The sequence below is a fragment of the Lissotriton vulgaris genome, chromosome 2_1, assembly GCF_964263255.1.
Source record: "Lissotriton vulgaris chromosome 2_1, aLisVul1.2, whole genome shotgun sequence".
Lineage (NCBI taxonomy): Eukaryota > Metazoa > Chordata > Amphibia > Caudata > Salamandridae > Lissotriton > Lissotriton vulgaris.
The window spans coordinates 1,190,867,164-1,190,881,254 of NC_141687.1; the positions used below are offsets into that span (position 1 = coordinate 1,190,867,164).

Here is a 14,091-nt window from a genome sequence, read left to right on the forward strand (position 1 = left end):
AGGCAGACGACCAGGAGGAGGCAGGAACGAGGAAGAATACAGAGGAACAGCTACAGTCAAGACCAGATGACACAGGAGGCTGCAAGGACAGGAGCAGGAGCTACGAGAAGAGCAGGTCAGCGGAGAGCAGCAGGACAGTGCCCGGAGGCACGACGCTCGAGTCGAACCGGCCAGAAGGGGAGCAGGGCGGTGTGACTTCCCCAGCCCGACCCAGGAGGGCCGTGGGTTAAGGCAAGTACCATTTCTTAACCTCTTTTCCCTAGGAAGGTGGAGGAAAGGGCACCACTAGGGTTTTGAGGGCACTTTTTATGCATGTGCATGGATACAGAGCACTACGGAGGCGTGGGCGAAACAAGGCACTAAAGTAAGTGATTGCTACTCGTGGTAAAGAGTCTGCAACACTAAAGTGAAAGCATCCTGGGTGAAGGTGACGGTTGACCCTTAGATTACGCTAGCCATACAGGCACCTGACCTTTTCCCTGTCTGTTTATTTAGAGGGACTTAAACCACCGCTCCTCATCTTCTGGGACGGCCAAGAACCAGGATACCGGGAACCAGGAGCCTGAGAGAAAGGAGTTCTCCTGGCAGGCCCAGTGAGGAAAATGACACTGTTAAAGACCCAGCTGAGAGTACTCTTTTTCCTTTCCCCATCCCCTTATTCCGTATCATACCCACTTGAACTTTGCTACTTTACTTTACTTTAATAAAACAATGCAGATACCCACTGTCTGAGTGCCATACATGACCTGAGTGACCACATATTGTTTTGTGAGAGTGTGTTGCACACAGCTGCTGTGTGACTTTGCTTTTGTGAGCCAGTCGTCCAGATAAGGGAAGACATGAATGTGCTGTCTTCGTAAATGGGCCGCAAATACTGCGATACACTTGGTGAAGACTCTGGGTGCTGTAGTCACTCCGAATGGGAGGACCTTGAAGTGGTAGTGTTGACTATCTACCACGAACCTGAGATATTTCCTGTGAGCGAGGTGAAAGGTAATATGAAAGTAGGTGTCCTTTAAATCCAGAGTGGAGAGAAAGTCACCCTGTTGAAGCAGTGGGAGCACCTGTAGGAAAGTGACCATGTGTTAGTGATCCGACTGAATGTAGAGGTTTAGCTGTCTGAGGTCTAATATGGGCCTGAGAGAGCTGTCCTTTTTTGGGAATTAAAAAATTCAAGGAGTAAACCCCCGTGCCTTGATGAGGCAAGGTGACTGGCTCTATTGAATGTTTTTGTAATAGAGATGGAACCTCTTGTTTAAGAAATGTCAGATGTTCAGAGGACTTTGGACGTTGTCTGGGAGGAATATTTGGGGGAGTAGAAGGGAGTTCCAGGCAATAACCATACTTGATAATTTGTCTTACCCACTTGTATGTTGTGATTGAATTCCAGACAGGTAGGAACTGTGAGAGACGTCCCCCGACAGGCGTGGGATGATCGTGGGGAAGTGCAGGGAAGTCACTGTTTGGTGGTAGGGGAGTTGCGGTTATTGTTGACGTGACCTCTACCCTTACCATTGTTGCCTCTGTAGCCCCCACAAAAGTATCCTGTGGAGGACTTTTGAGTGGGGCTCTTATAGGAAGAAGAGGGATATTCCGAGCCAATAGTTTTGGAGCCAGCTCTGTAGAAGGAGCAGCAAAAAGAACCTCTACGGGAAGGGAATTGTAAGGCCCCCAGGGACTTAGCAGTGTCCGAAACATTTTAAAAAATGTTCTAATGATGTGTCAACTGATGGCCTGAAAAGATGCTCTTGATCAAAGGGCTGATTTAGAATAGCTGATTGCACCTCCTTTGAATCCGGAGACTTGGAGCCAAGAGTACCTACGCAACAAAACGCTAGTGCTAATGGCGCAAGATGTGGTATCAGCCACGTCAAGCGCACATTTAAGTTGAGGTGTTTGTGATCATTTTCCCCTCTTGAATAAGGTCATTGGCTTTTTGTTTGTACTGGTCAGGAAGGTGTTGCATGAGCTTTTCAAGCTCATCATAGTGAGCCCTTTCGTACCTGGCCAATAAACTTGGGCATTGTCAATTCGCCAATGATTTGCAGCCAGTGACGCAATACTTTTACCAGATGCCTCTATTAGTTTGGACTCCTTATCAGGAGGGGGGTGGCGCCTGTACTCTGCAAGTTTGCCCTCTTGTGCGCATTCGACACCACAAGAGAATCCAAAGGGACCTGACCTTTAATGTAAATTGGATCATTGGGAGCTGGCGTATACTTTTTATCTACCCTGGTGTTAAGAATCCTGGCTCTGAAAGGGTCCATAAAATCTTCTGGGGCATGTTTGAGCATGCCTTTTAACATTGGCAGGGTGTGCGTTGACTTTTGCGAGGGTGCAAAGGTTTCAAGTAAAAAATCTTCCTCTAAGGGATCAGAATGTAACTGTACCCTGTGGAATCGGCCAGCCCTATTGATTAGTTGCGCAAACCCAATATTGTCATCTGGTGGGGATGGCCTAGATGGATAGAGGTCCGAGTCATTATGTGGGTCGGGATCTGTGTTGTAGTCATCCCAAGGGTCCTTGTCGTATGGGATGGTATGTGCATCATCACCCCCATGTGATTCTATATTCCCAACCCCATCGGTTTGATCATCCTCAGTATCTGATGTTTGAGGTGAAAAAGTATGTTGTGGGGAGAGTGGTCGAGAAATTAGAACATTTGGATCAGCTGGAGGAGGAGAAGGAGGTGGGCAGGTGGGGAGGTGTTAGTACTTATCTCCTTTCGTTTCAAGGATATTTCAGATTCCTCAGAAGTGTCCAGTTTCTTCTTTTTTGGTGGTTTGGCGACAATTTTGCCAGTCTCTGGGTCGATAAAAAGATTTTTTTGTTTTGGATCCAAAAAATCAGGTACAAGCTGAGTGGGTAAAATAAATTTTTTCGGTGCCGAAGATTTTGGGTCTGAATGTTCTTTGGACAGAGTCTCTGAGGTTTTTTGTGGGGTCTTGGACTCCTTAGGAGTTTGTGGCTCAGAGACTTTTTTCGGCTCCAAGGTTTTTTTGGGCTCAGAAGCCACTTTCGGCTCTGAAGATTTTTTTGGTTCCTAATGTTTGTCCTTTGTATGTTTCGACGCCGAGGGCTTCAGTGTCGAAGCTGTCTTTGGCGTCGACGACGAAGGGCGCGGCACATCTTTGGTCTGGTGCTTTGGTGTCGAAGGTGACTTTTCGGCACCGGAATGGGGCTGTCTCGAGCCCGAGCCGGGAAAGCTTATCTTTAGGTTTCATAGCCAGGCCAGAGGGCGGGGTGTCTGAGACATATTGCCGGTGTTGACCCGGGGGTGAGGGTGTTACCGGAGCCTTAGGTTTGGTTTTTTTTGGTTGAGGGGTTTCGGTACTCACAGACCGCTGAGCCCGAGTGACTGTCTCTTCTTCGACGTCGGAGTCGTAGGCCTCGGAAACGGAGATGTCTTCTTCAGCACCTTGTTGCTCCGGCTGGACATTGGTATCTGCTCCGAAGATGTCCGGAGTCGAGCTGCTTCTGCGAGACATTTCGTGATGTCGAGCCAGACGATCATGGATGGTTTTCTTTGACCTGAACAATGGGCAGGCCTGCAGTTCTTGTCTTCATGCTCCGGGTAGAGGCAGAGATTACAAACCATGTGCAAGTCAGTGTGTGGGAACTTAGCACCACACCCCGGGCATTTTTTGAAAGGAGTCCTTTCCATTCACTGCAGGCATGGTCGGCGCGGATAGGCCCAATGGCTGGCGTCTAAGATCGAGGAGTTTGCTTTCAAGATGTGCGTTAAAAGGGAAACACGATCAAGACAATACCGTCGAGTGGAGAGGAATTGCGTGTCGAAGGGTGTTCGAAACCTACACCCACCCGGAGCGCAGCAAAGCACATCGAACCCGATGGCGGAAAAAAATTGTCCGGAGATAGAGTCGATGCCCATTCGCACTATCGTCCTAAGGAGGAGTCACCTACCTCGTGACTACAAAGACTTCTTCCAAGACAAAAACAAGGTGCAAACATCCGAGCCCAACACCAGATGGCAATCTACGGACAAGTATACAATCTACAGCTCATATGCCTCGAACATCGTTTTTTCATTTTTTACCTGGTACGGGTTGCTTCTCCTACTTCATTAATTCTACTCTGTATCAACATCTCAACAGATTTTGAACATACGCTAGAAGTAATTGTGGAAAACATAGCCCCTCTTCCACCCAGCATGCTCACCACAGATTCTTCACCTTGTATGTTCAACAAAGATGAGTCAGTTTATCCAACAAAACAAGAAGCTCCCTGAGGACACAGTCTTGCCATCATGCTACACAAGAAATATTTGAAGACTGACTCACGTCCATCCGATGGGGCTCACTGTGAGCTCAAGCACCACAGAACTCTCACACCAATGAAAACGAATGCAGATAGTAAGTAGACCATATCAGATTAATTGCCAATATCCTGGCTCACATTCCTTAAAACAACAAAGGCACATGAAGCCTCAAAATACTCAAAAAACAAAGACATGTGAGAGACTTCCAGGTTTCCTTACATTTTTTAGCAAGAAACCAAAACTATCTTATAAAGCATGATGGAAGAATATTTGATACCATAGACCACAATACTCTTCTTGGTCACTCTGTCAAGCTCTGCAAAATAGGCAAAACAATTTTGTTTTGGTTCTCGCTCTTTTCTTTCATCATACCCACTAATGTAAATTACGCCTCTGATCCACTTCATTTTCCTGAACTAGAAGTGGCATGACAAGTAGGTCTGCGTTGTTCCCATGCCTTAATATAACGCCACCAGTGCGCATTCCGAACAGTCACATAATCAGCTGCCATGTGGACGCTGATGAACTGCGGAAATACATTGGATAATCATGGGAACTTCAGACAACCCTGGGGCTGCCTCGAGCATATGCAAAACTGGATGTAGTCCTGTAGATACGTGTCACATATTATTAAGAATGTTTCTTCAATCAATCAATCAAGAAATTTATATAGCGCGCTACTCACCCGGAGGGTCTCAAGGCGCTTGGGGGATGGGGGTCTGCTCGTACAGCCAGGTCTTGAGTTGCTTCCTGAAGGAGAGGTGGTCTTGGGTCTGACGGAGGTGGATGGGGAGGGAGTTCCATGTCTTGGCTGCCAGGTAGGAGAAGGATCTTCCTCCCATGGAGGCTCTTCGGATGCGTGGAATGGCGGCGAGGGCGTGGCTGGTCAATCGAAGCTGGCGGGTGGGAGTGTAGAAGGTCAGGCGGTTGTTGAGGTACCTGGGGCCCAGGTCGTGGAGAGCCTTGTGTGCGTGGGTGAGGAGTCGGAACGTGATTCTCTTGTTAACGGGGAGCCAGTGCAGGTCTCTCAGGTGTCCGAAGATGTGGCGGTGACGGGGGATGTCCAGGATGAGTCGTGCGGAGGCGTTCTGGATGCGTTGGAGTCTCTTCTATAGTTTGGCTGTGGTTCCGGTGTAGAGGGTGTTTCCGTAGTCCAGCCGGCTGGTGATGAGTGCCTGGGTGACCGTCTTCCTGGTTTCGGTGGGGATCCATCGGAAGATCTTACGGAGCATGCGTAGGATGTTGAAGCATGAAGATGAGACGGCGTTGACTTGTCTGGTCATCGAGAGGGAGGAGTCCAGGATGAAGCCCAGGTTGCGTGCGTGGTCCGTTGGTTTGGGTGCGCTGCCCAGGGCGGGGGGCCACCAGGAGTCGTCCCAGGCGGAGGAAGATAGTCCCAGGATGAGGACTTCCGTCTTGTCTGAGTTCAGTTTCAGGCGGCTGTTCTTCATCCACTTGGCTACGACATTCATCCCTTCGTGAAGGTTGGTTCTGGCAGTGGCTGGGACGTTGGTGAGGGAGAGGATCAGCTGAGTTGCGTCGGCGTAGGAGATAATGTTGAGGTTGTGTTGGCGTGCGATGGCCGCAAGGGGGCTCATGTAGATGTTGAAGAGGGTGGGGCTGAGCGACGATCCTTGTGGTAACCCGCAGATGACTTCGGTGGCCTCGGATCTGAACGGGGGAGGCGGACTCTCAGAGTTCTTCCGGCGAGGAACGAGTTGATCCACTCCAGAGCCTTCTCTTGGATTCCGATGTTGCTGAGGCGTTGTACTAGGGTGCGGTGGCGGACAGTGTCGAACGCTGCGGAGAGGTCCAGGAGGATGAGGGCAGCTGTTTCCCCGTTGTCGAGCAGGGCTCGGATGTCGTCAGTGGCTGCGATGAGGGCGGTCTTGGTGCTGTGGTTGGCTCAGTTTTCTTATACATTAAAGATTCATGTGCTATTGTACTATACTCCACATCTTTCTGGGAATACTCTGGTTACAATATGAAAAGGTGACATCTTTAACTAAACCCTGCCACAGGTTATTTGCTAATCTCAGAATTGGTTTCATCCATCCTTTCCTGATACCACCACAGTGCGCCACTTTAGCAAGATCTTGAACAAGTAGCTTCATAACATTTCAACGGGGTGACGTGAAACTATGAGCAATACCAACGCTGAAATAAATAAATGCAACTCATCTATCCTACACTGAGTTATTTCTAGATTTTAATGCAGAGAAGATTGTTTATCATGAAGCAGTAAATGTCTCAATGATATTAGTTTTTCCAGACCACATATCCATATTGAGTCACAGCCTTTTTGTCTACGTCCAAGCAGTAGTAAATGCAAAACATGTGCAAGGACTACAACATGCTGATCTTGAAGATTTCTGGCCATTAAGTGAACCCTGAATGGTGATTTTGTGAATTTTCCTTGTGTTGAAAGTGTGGTTGTCCATTCCAGTTACTATCTGCTTGCCTTCCTATATGCAACTCTAACGCATCACACAATTTCACTTGATGGCATGCAACACAAAGCTGAGTAGCTGACCTCCCTAAAAATGTAACAACTAAGGGTTTTTCCAATAGTGAGTTTGTGGAGCGCTTTCTCTTTTTCTCTCATTTTTGTGTCGAAAAAAAATTGGATTATTCATTCAGTCTTCTATTCCCAGAGAAACTCTGTGTAGGGTACCCAGAATTCTGATTCTAGGTAGAAGTATTGCATTTGACCTACTTGCCATTTAATGGAAAGGCAGTAGTAGAAAACAAAAAGTGTGAATTTCGCTGTATTTGTTTTTGTCTGTGCAGCGAAATCTGACGTGATCTGCTGCTCCGTGGACAGAAAAAAACCACAAGTAGTGTTTATGGCTGGTGCATTTATAAAAATCCCAGAACAATTGTAAAGGGTCGTACGTACACAGGTCATTTGGGTCAAAGGGGCGAGGAGGGTCAGCTTCCCACTCATCCAAATCTGAATCGTCGTCATCATCCTCTTCATCGTCGTCATCATCATCATCTTCATCCTCATCATCATCGTCATCGTCGTCATCGTCCTCATCATCTTTTGGATCTGACCTGTCAATTGAGCTCTGCAAAGACAGATGAGCAGCACCGTCTACACCCTCCATAGGAGGTAAACTTTGGTCATCAAGCGACAGAGATTCCTAGGAAAATAGAAACAACATTAAAGAGAATCTTTAAGGAAGGAAATTATCTTTCTTCTAAACATACAGGGACGTCAACTTCTTATACTAGGACCTTAAAACAATTCACCCAAAACCTTACAACTCATTCTCAAACTGTAAACAGAGTGTAATATTCCAATTATGAAAGATTGTGCTACTTCACCTACATTTTTACACTTTTTGTGCACTCTTTGCTCAATGAACAGAAACAAACCACTGGCATTTTGTGTGCTTTCAAGGTATGGATTGTTTGTTGCAGCCCTCTATATTACAATTATTTGTGCTAAGCTTGAAGAACCAAGTTTCAGAAGATTTTTCAACCCAAGACTACAGAACTTTAGGACTCTCAAGGGCAAGTTCTCACAACCCAAGCTGCCAAGTTATGGTTAGCGAGATTATTTATTAGAGACCTCTATAATTCCACTTTTGTGTAGTGTTCCCATCTATGGGCAACCTGTACATTTGGGATGGAAATATAACCTGCATGGTCGACAGAGCTGTGTTCCCCTTATTCGAGTGCCCAACAACCGGAGTCTCCGGTATTCTGGTTTTTAGGTCAAAGCTTACCATTTAGCACAACTGCATGGTTTGCCAATAACATCTTAGGGACATTTGGTAAACTTTCCTGGGAATGCATTCCTCCCATTGCATACCATTGGCTTTGTGGTTTGTAACTCACATTTGATTGATTTCTATTTGTTAGCTCTATTTGTTTTAGGCTCTGCAGCTTGAGTCCCTTCCAAGCCCAATGTACTGTATTCTTCCACCAATACTGAAGTTTTGTAAATAGGACTTTAAATCTTGTACTTCTCTTGTCACATTTACTATGCATTCAACAACAGAGATCACATTTCAGGCACTATCTTCAAGGGAGCCTGGTGTTTGCCTTTCTTTCTCTGACTTCAAAGTGAGAGGATTTATGTGGCAATCATGCTGCCTACTGGGGAAGTGCTTGAGGGAGGCTGTACGATATTTTTTTCCTAGCACACAACAAAATGTAACTGTCTATAAATGAACTGTGTCAATATTTCAGAATATATAAAAATCAGAAAAGCACAAATGAAGCACATTTCCTGGTAATTCAGAAGTGTGGTGGAAACAAATATTTTAATACAATCAAAACAAATTAATACACTAGGTGATGACATTTCCACACATTATTATTTGTGCACTGTACACTTTTATCAGTAAAACTATATCTACGCATGTGTAATACTTAATTCAATTGAAGATGCGTTGTCTGTAATGGCAGTGTGCTACCACACCATACATACTTAACTTTACCCCACTCCACTCATCACCACCCCACTCTGTGTTACTGCAATCTAATCTGTACCACTCCACTCTGTCACTTCACTTTACACCACTCTCCTCTTTGCCAATGCACTGCACCCCAAATTACTCTACTATGCACCACTGCAATCTTCGCCAATATACTATATGCCACTCTACTCTGCAACACTGTGCTCTATGTCACTGCACTGTACTCTATACTACTCCACTTTACTCCAGTGAAGTCTATGTCAATCCACTCTTCACCACTCTAATCAACTCTGCACTCTGTGCCTCTGTACTCTACCATGCAACACTCCACTCTACTCTAAAACAATCTACATAGCCCCATTGCACTTGGCGCCACTTTGCTCTGTGACACTACACTCTACTCTGCATTATTGCTCTGTACACCAATGCACTCTACACCACTATACTTTACGGCACTGCTCTCTACACCACTCTACTTTGCACCACTCTATACCACTGCCCTCCACGCCAATGCACTCAATTATACACCACTACACTCTACATCAGTCTATTCTGCAACACTGCACTCTACGCCACTGCACTACTCTATGCCAATGCATTTTACACCACTACACTGTGCATCACTCTAATCAAAATCACTGCGCTAGACCCTGCATATCTCCATTCTACTATGCATCACTCCGCTCTATGCTACTTCACCCTACACCGCCCTACTCAGCAACACTGCACTGTCACTAAACTGTACGCCAGTCTTCTTTGCAGTACTGCACTCTACTCTGCACCACGCTACTATACACCACTTTACTGCACACTACGCCAGCGTCAATGCATTGTATGCAACTACACTCTACATCACTCTACTCTGAACCATTGCACAGCACTCTACGACACTGCACTCTTCTCAGCCAAAATCAATGTTAAGCCACTGCACTTTACGCCACTCTATTCCACTCTACACCACTGCTCTATACGCCATTGAAACCTGCACTCCAAGCCACTATATTCTACAGTGGGGACCTCTATGCCACAGCACTCTGCACCACTTTACTCAAAACTAATACAATCTACGCCACTTTACTGTGCACCAATCTACACCACTGCAGTCTACACCAATGCACTCTACGCCCTTCTGCTCTACAACACTGCAGTCTCAAGCACTCTACTCTGCAACACCATTTCACTCTATGTGACTTTATTCTACAACACTCTACGCCATTGCACTCTACACCAATGCACTCTATGCCACTTTTCTCTGCAACTGACTTCTTTCCCCTACTCTACTCTGTGCCACTGCACTCTACTCTGCACCACTCTACTCTACACCACTCTACTGCACTCTATGCTAATGCACTCATTGCCACTCGAGTGTAGGATACTCCACTATAGTCGACTTTGTACTACTCAACGCTACTCAACTCTATAACACTGCACTCAATGCCAATGCACTGTAACCACTACTCTCTACCTTGCACCACTCCACGCCACTTCTCTCTAATCTAAAACAATGTACTCTAAGCCACTGAACTCTATTCCACTCTACTACACTCTGTGTCACTCCACACCACTGCATTCTTCGCCACTTTAAACCATTTCATTCTATGTACAGCACTCTACGCCACTCAACTCTACACCAATGCATTCTATGCCACTTTACTCTGCAGCAGTGCTCTCTCTGCCACTCTACTACTGCACTCTATGCCAATGCACTTCATTCCACTTTCCTATATGGCACTCTAAACTACTACACCACTTTACTGTATGCCTCTCTACTCTACTCTGCACCACTCTACTATATGTTAGTGCACTGTACCCAACACTACTATGCACCGCTGCACTCTTCGCCACTAAACTCTACACCACTCCAGTGTAGGCCACTTCACTATACTCAACTTTGCACCACTCCACACTACTCAACTCTATAACTCTGCACTCTATGCCAATGCACTGTACACCACTACTCTCTACCCTGCCAATTCTCTCTTCCTTGCACCTCTCTTTACTCTGAAACAATGTACTCTAAGCCACTGCACTCTATGCCACTCTACTACACTCGATTTAGAAAATGGGGTGGTGATGAACAGAGTGTCTGAGTTAAACAGACCACTCTTACCCAGTCCAAAGATCAGGGCTTGATCCATCACCGTTATTTATCTCACTGCCCCATCCCAGCTCAGAACCTGGCTATATGCAAATCAGTCTGTCCCTGGCCCAGTGCATCATGGGAACAGGGCAGACTAAACTACCAAGCCAATTCTTCACCAGAAAGGAGACAAGCTACCGGGGACCGGTTTCTGGCATTTCAGCCTTCTTCGGCCCGGCTTGCTTGAATCCTGATGGAGCAGTGAGAAAGGGACTCATGTCTGAGTATACCCTGCCACACCTATAGTGGCCAAAAACGATTTAGAAAATGGGGTGGTGATGAACAGAGTGTCTGAGTTAAACAGACCACTCTTACCCAGTCCAAAGATCAGGGCTTGATCCATCACCGTTATTTATCTCACTGCCCCATCCCAGCTCAGAACCTGGCTATATGCAAATCAGTCTGTCCCTGGCCCAGTGCATCATGGGAACAGGGCAGACTAAACAACCAAGCCAATTCTTCACCAGAAAGGAGACAAGCTACCGGGGACCGGTTTCTGGCATTTCAGCCTTCTTCGGCCCGGCTTGCTTGAATCCTGATGGAGCAGTGAGAAAGGGACTCATGTCTGAGTATACCCTGCCACACCTATAGTGGCCAAAAACGATTTAGAACATGGGGTGGTGATGAACAGAGTGTCTGAGTTAAACAGACCACTCCGGGAGCTTGTTTCCTTCCCAGTGTAAGAATTGGCTTTTGTAGTTTGGTTTGCCCTGTTCCCATCATGCACTGGGACAGGAACAGACTAATTTGCATACAGCCAGGTTCTGAAACTGGGATGGTGCAGTGAGCTAAAAAACGGTGTTGGATCTAGCCCTGATCTCTTGACTGGGTGAGAGCTTTCTGCTTAATTCAGAGACTCTGTCCCTCACCACCCCTTGTTGTAAATACTCTACTACACTCTGCGTCACTCAATGCCACTGCACTTTAATCCACTCTACTCTACACCACTGCGCTCTATGCCACTGCACTCTATCTTACACCACTCCACTCTACCTTGCACCTCTCAACTCTACAGCACTTCATGCTACTCTGAAACAATGTACTCTACACTACTGCTCCCTAGGCCTCTGCACTCTATACCACGCTACTTCACTCTGCCCTATTCCAGGGCACTACACTCTATGCTGCGTCACTTCACACTACTCTGTACCACTTTACCCCACTGCCCACTATGCCAATCGACTCTAAACCACTACTCTGTACCCCAATGCTCTTAACACCACTTTTCTCAAAATCAATGCACTCTAAGCAACTGTACTCTATGCCTACTACTGTACACCACTGCACTCTACGCCACTAAACTCTACGCCACAGCACGCTACAGCACTCTGTTCTACTCTGCACCACTGTATTCTATGCCACTGCTTTTTGCACCACTCTTCTCTGTGCCACTGCACTCTATGCCACTCCATTCTACGCCACTCCACTCTGCAAGACTGCACTCTCCGTCACTGAACATGTCAGTCTACTCTGCACCACTGCACTTAACATTGCACTCTATGTCACTGCACTATATGCCACTCTAATATAGTCTGCACCATTGTACTCTACACCACTGCTTTCTGCATCACCCTACTCTGCACCACTCTACTCTGCACCACTCTACTCTAAAGAGTTCATTCTCCACCACTTAACTCGGTGCCACTGCACTCTACTCTAAACCGCTCTACTGCACTCTATGCCAATGCACTCTACACCAATGCACTCTATGCCACTACACCCTATGCCACTCTAATTTACTGTGCATCACTGCATTCTACACAACTTCCCTCCACTTCACTCTGCGCAACTCTACTCTATGCTTGTGCACTCTACCCCACTTTAATATGCACCACTGCACTCTTCCCGACTGAACTTTACACCACTTCAGTGTAGGCCACTCCACTGGACTCTACTCTACAAAACTGCACTTTATGCCACAGCACACTATGGAAATGCACTGTATGCCACTACTATCTACCCTGAAACCACTCCACGTCACTTCAAACTACTCTGAAATAATGTACTCTATTACACTGCACTGTACGCCACTCTGCACCAATCCACACCACTGCACTCCAATTCACTCTACTCTGCACCACCCTACTCTACACCTCTACCCTATTCCACATCACCCTGCACAGTCTACTCTACCTTGCGCTACTCCACTCTACACCTATTCAATATACTCTCAAACAATGTACTCTACACTACTGCTCCCTATGCCTCTGCACTATTCCACACCACTGCCCTCTATGCTGGGTCACTCTATGCTACTCTGTAGCACTTTACTCCACTGCCCTCTACACGATTCTGCTCTAAACCACTGCACTCCATGCCAATGCTCTCAACACCACTGTACTCAAAATCAATGCACCATAAGCCTCTTTACTCTACGTCAACTACTCTGCATCACTGCACTCTATGCTACTATACTCTACACGATGCAAGCTACACGGCACCACTGTAGTTAACGTCACTACTCTCTGCACCACTCTACTCTGCGTCACTGCAGTCTATGTTACTGCACTCTATGGCACTCTACTTTGCAAGACTGCACTCTCCGACACTGAACTTAACATCACTCTACTCTGCACCACTGCACTCTACGCCACTGCGTGCTACAACAAGTTACACCATTGCACTTTATGTCACTGCACTCCATGCCACTCTATTCTACTCTGCACCATTGTACTCTACACCACTGCTCGCTGCACCACTCTATCCTGCTCCATTCTAGTCTGTGCTACTCTACTTTTCGTTACTCTACTCTGCAAGACTGCACTCTCTGCCACTGAATTCAATGCCACTCAACTTAGCACCACTGCACTCTGTCACTGCATGTCTCACCACTGCAATTTAAGTCCCACTACTAGATACCACTCTTCTACTCTGCACTACTGCACTCTACACCACTGCTCTCTGAATCACTCTATGCCACTTCACACTACACCACTGCATTCTATGCTACTGCACCACTCCACTCTATGGTGAACCACTTAACTCTACTCTGAAACAATCTACTCTACACCACTGCACTCTACTCTGCAACACTCTACGCCATTCTACTCTGTCACTATACTCGACTCCAATGCATTCTACACCACTTTACTCAAAACCAATGATCTCCAAGCCACTTAACACTATGACAACCTACTCTGCACCACTTCATGCCACTTCACTCTAGGCCTCTCTGTGAGACTCCACCTTTATGATATTCCACTCTATGATGCCCTACTCCATTAAACTCTACTTACTCCACT

General features: G+C 46.6%; 1 protein-coding gene across 2 annotated transcripts in view; it reads right to left on the reverse strand.

The window, feature by feature from the left end:
- PRDM10 (PR/SET domain 10) overlaps window positions 1–14,091 on the reverse strand; it is a 1,138,198-nt gene that overhangs the window by 900,903 nt on the left and 223,204 nt on the right. For both annotated transcript variants that reach the window (XM_086956905.1, XM_086956904.1), the window contains exon 6: window positions 7,179–7,425. In XM_086956905.1, the coding sequence (XP_086813031.1) occupies window positions 7,179–7,425 (247 nt within the window). The remainder of the gene's footprint in view (window positions 1–7,178; window positions 7,426–14,091) is intronic.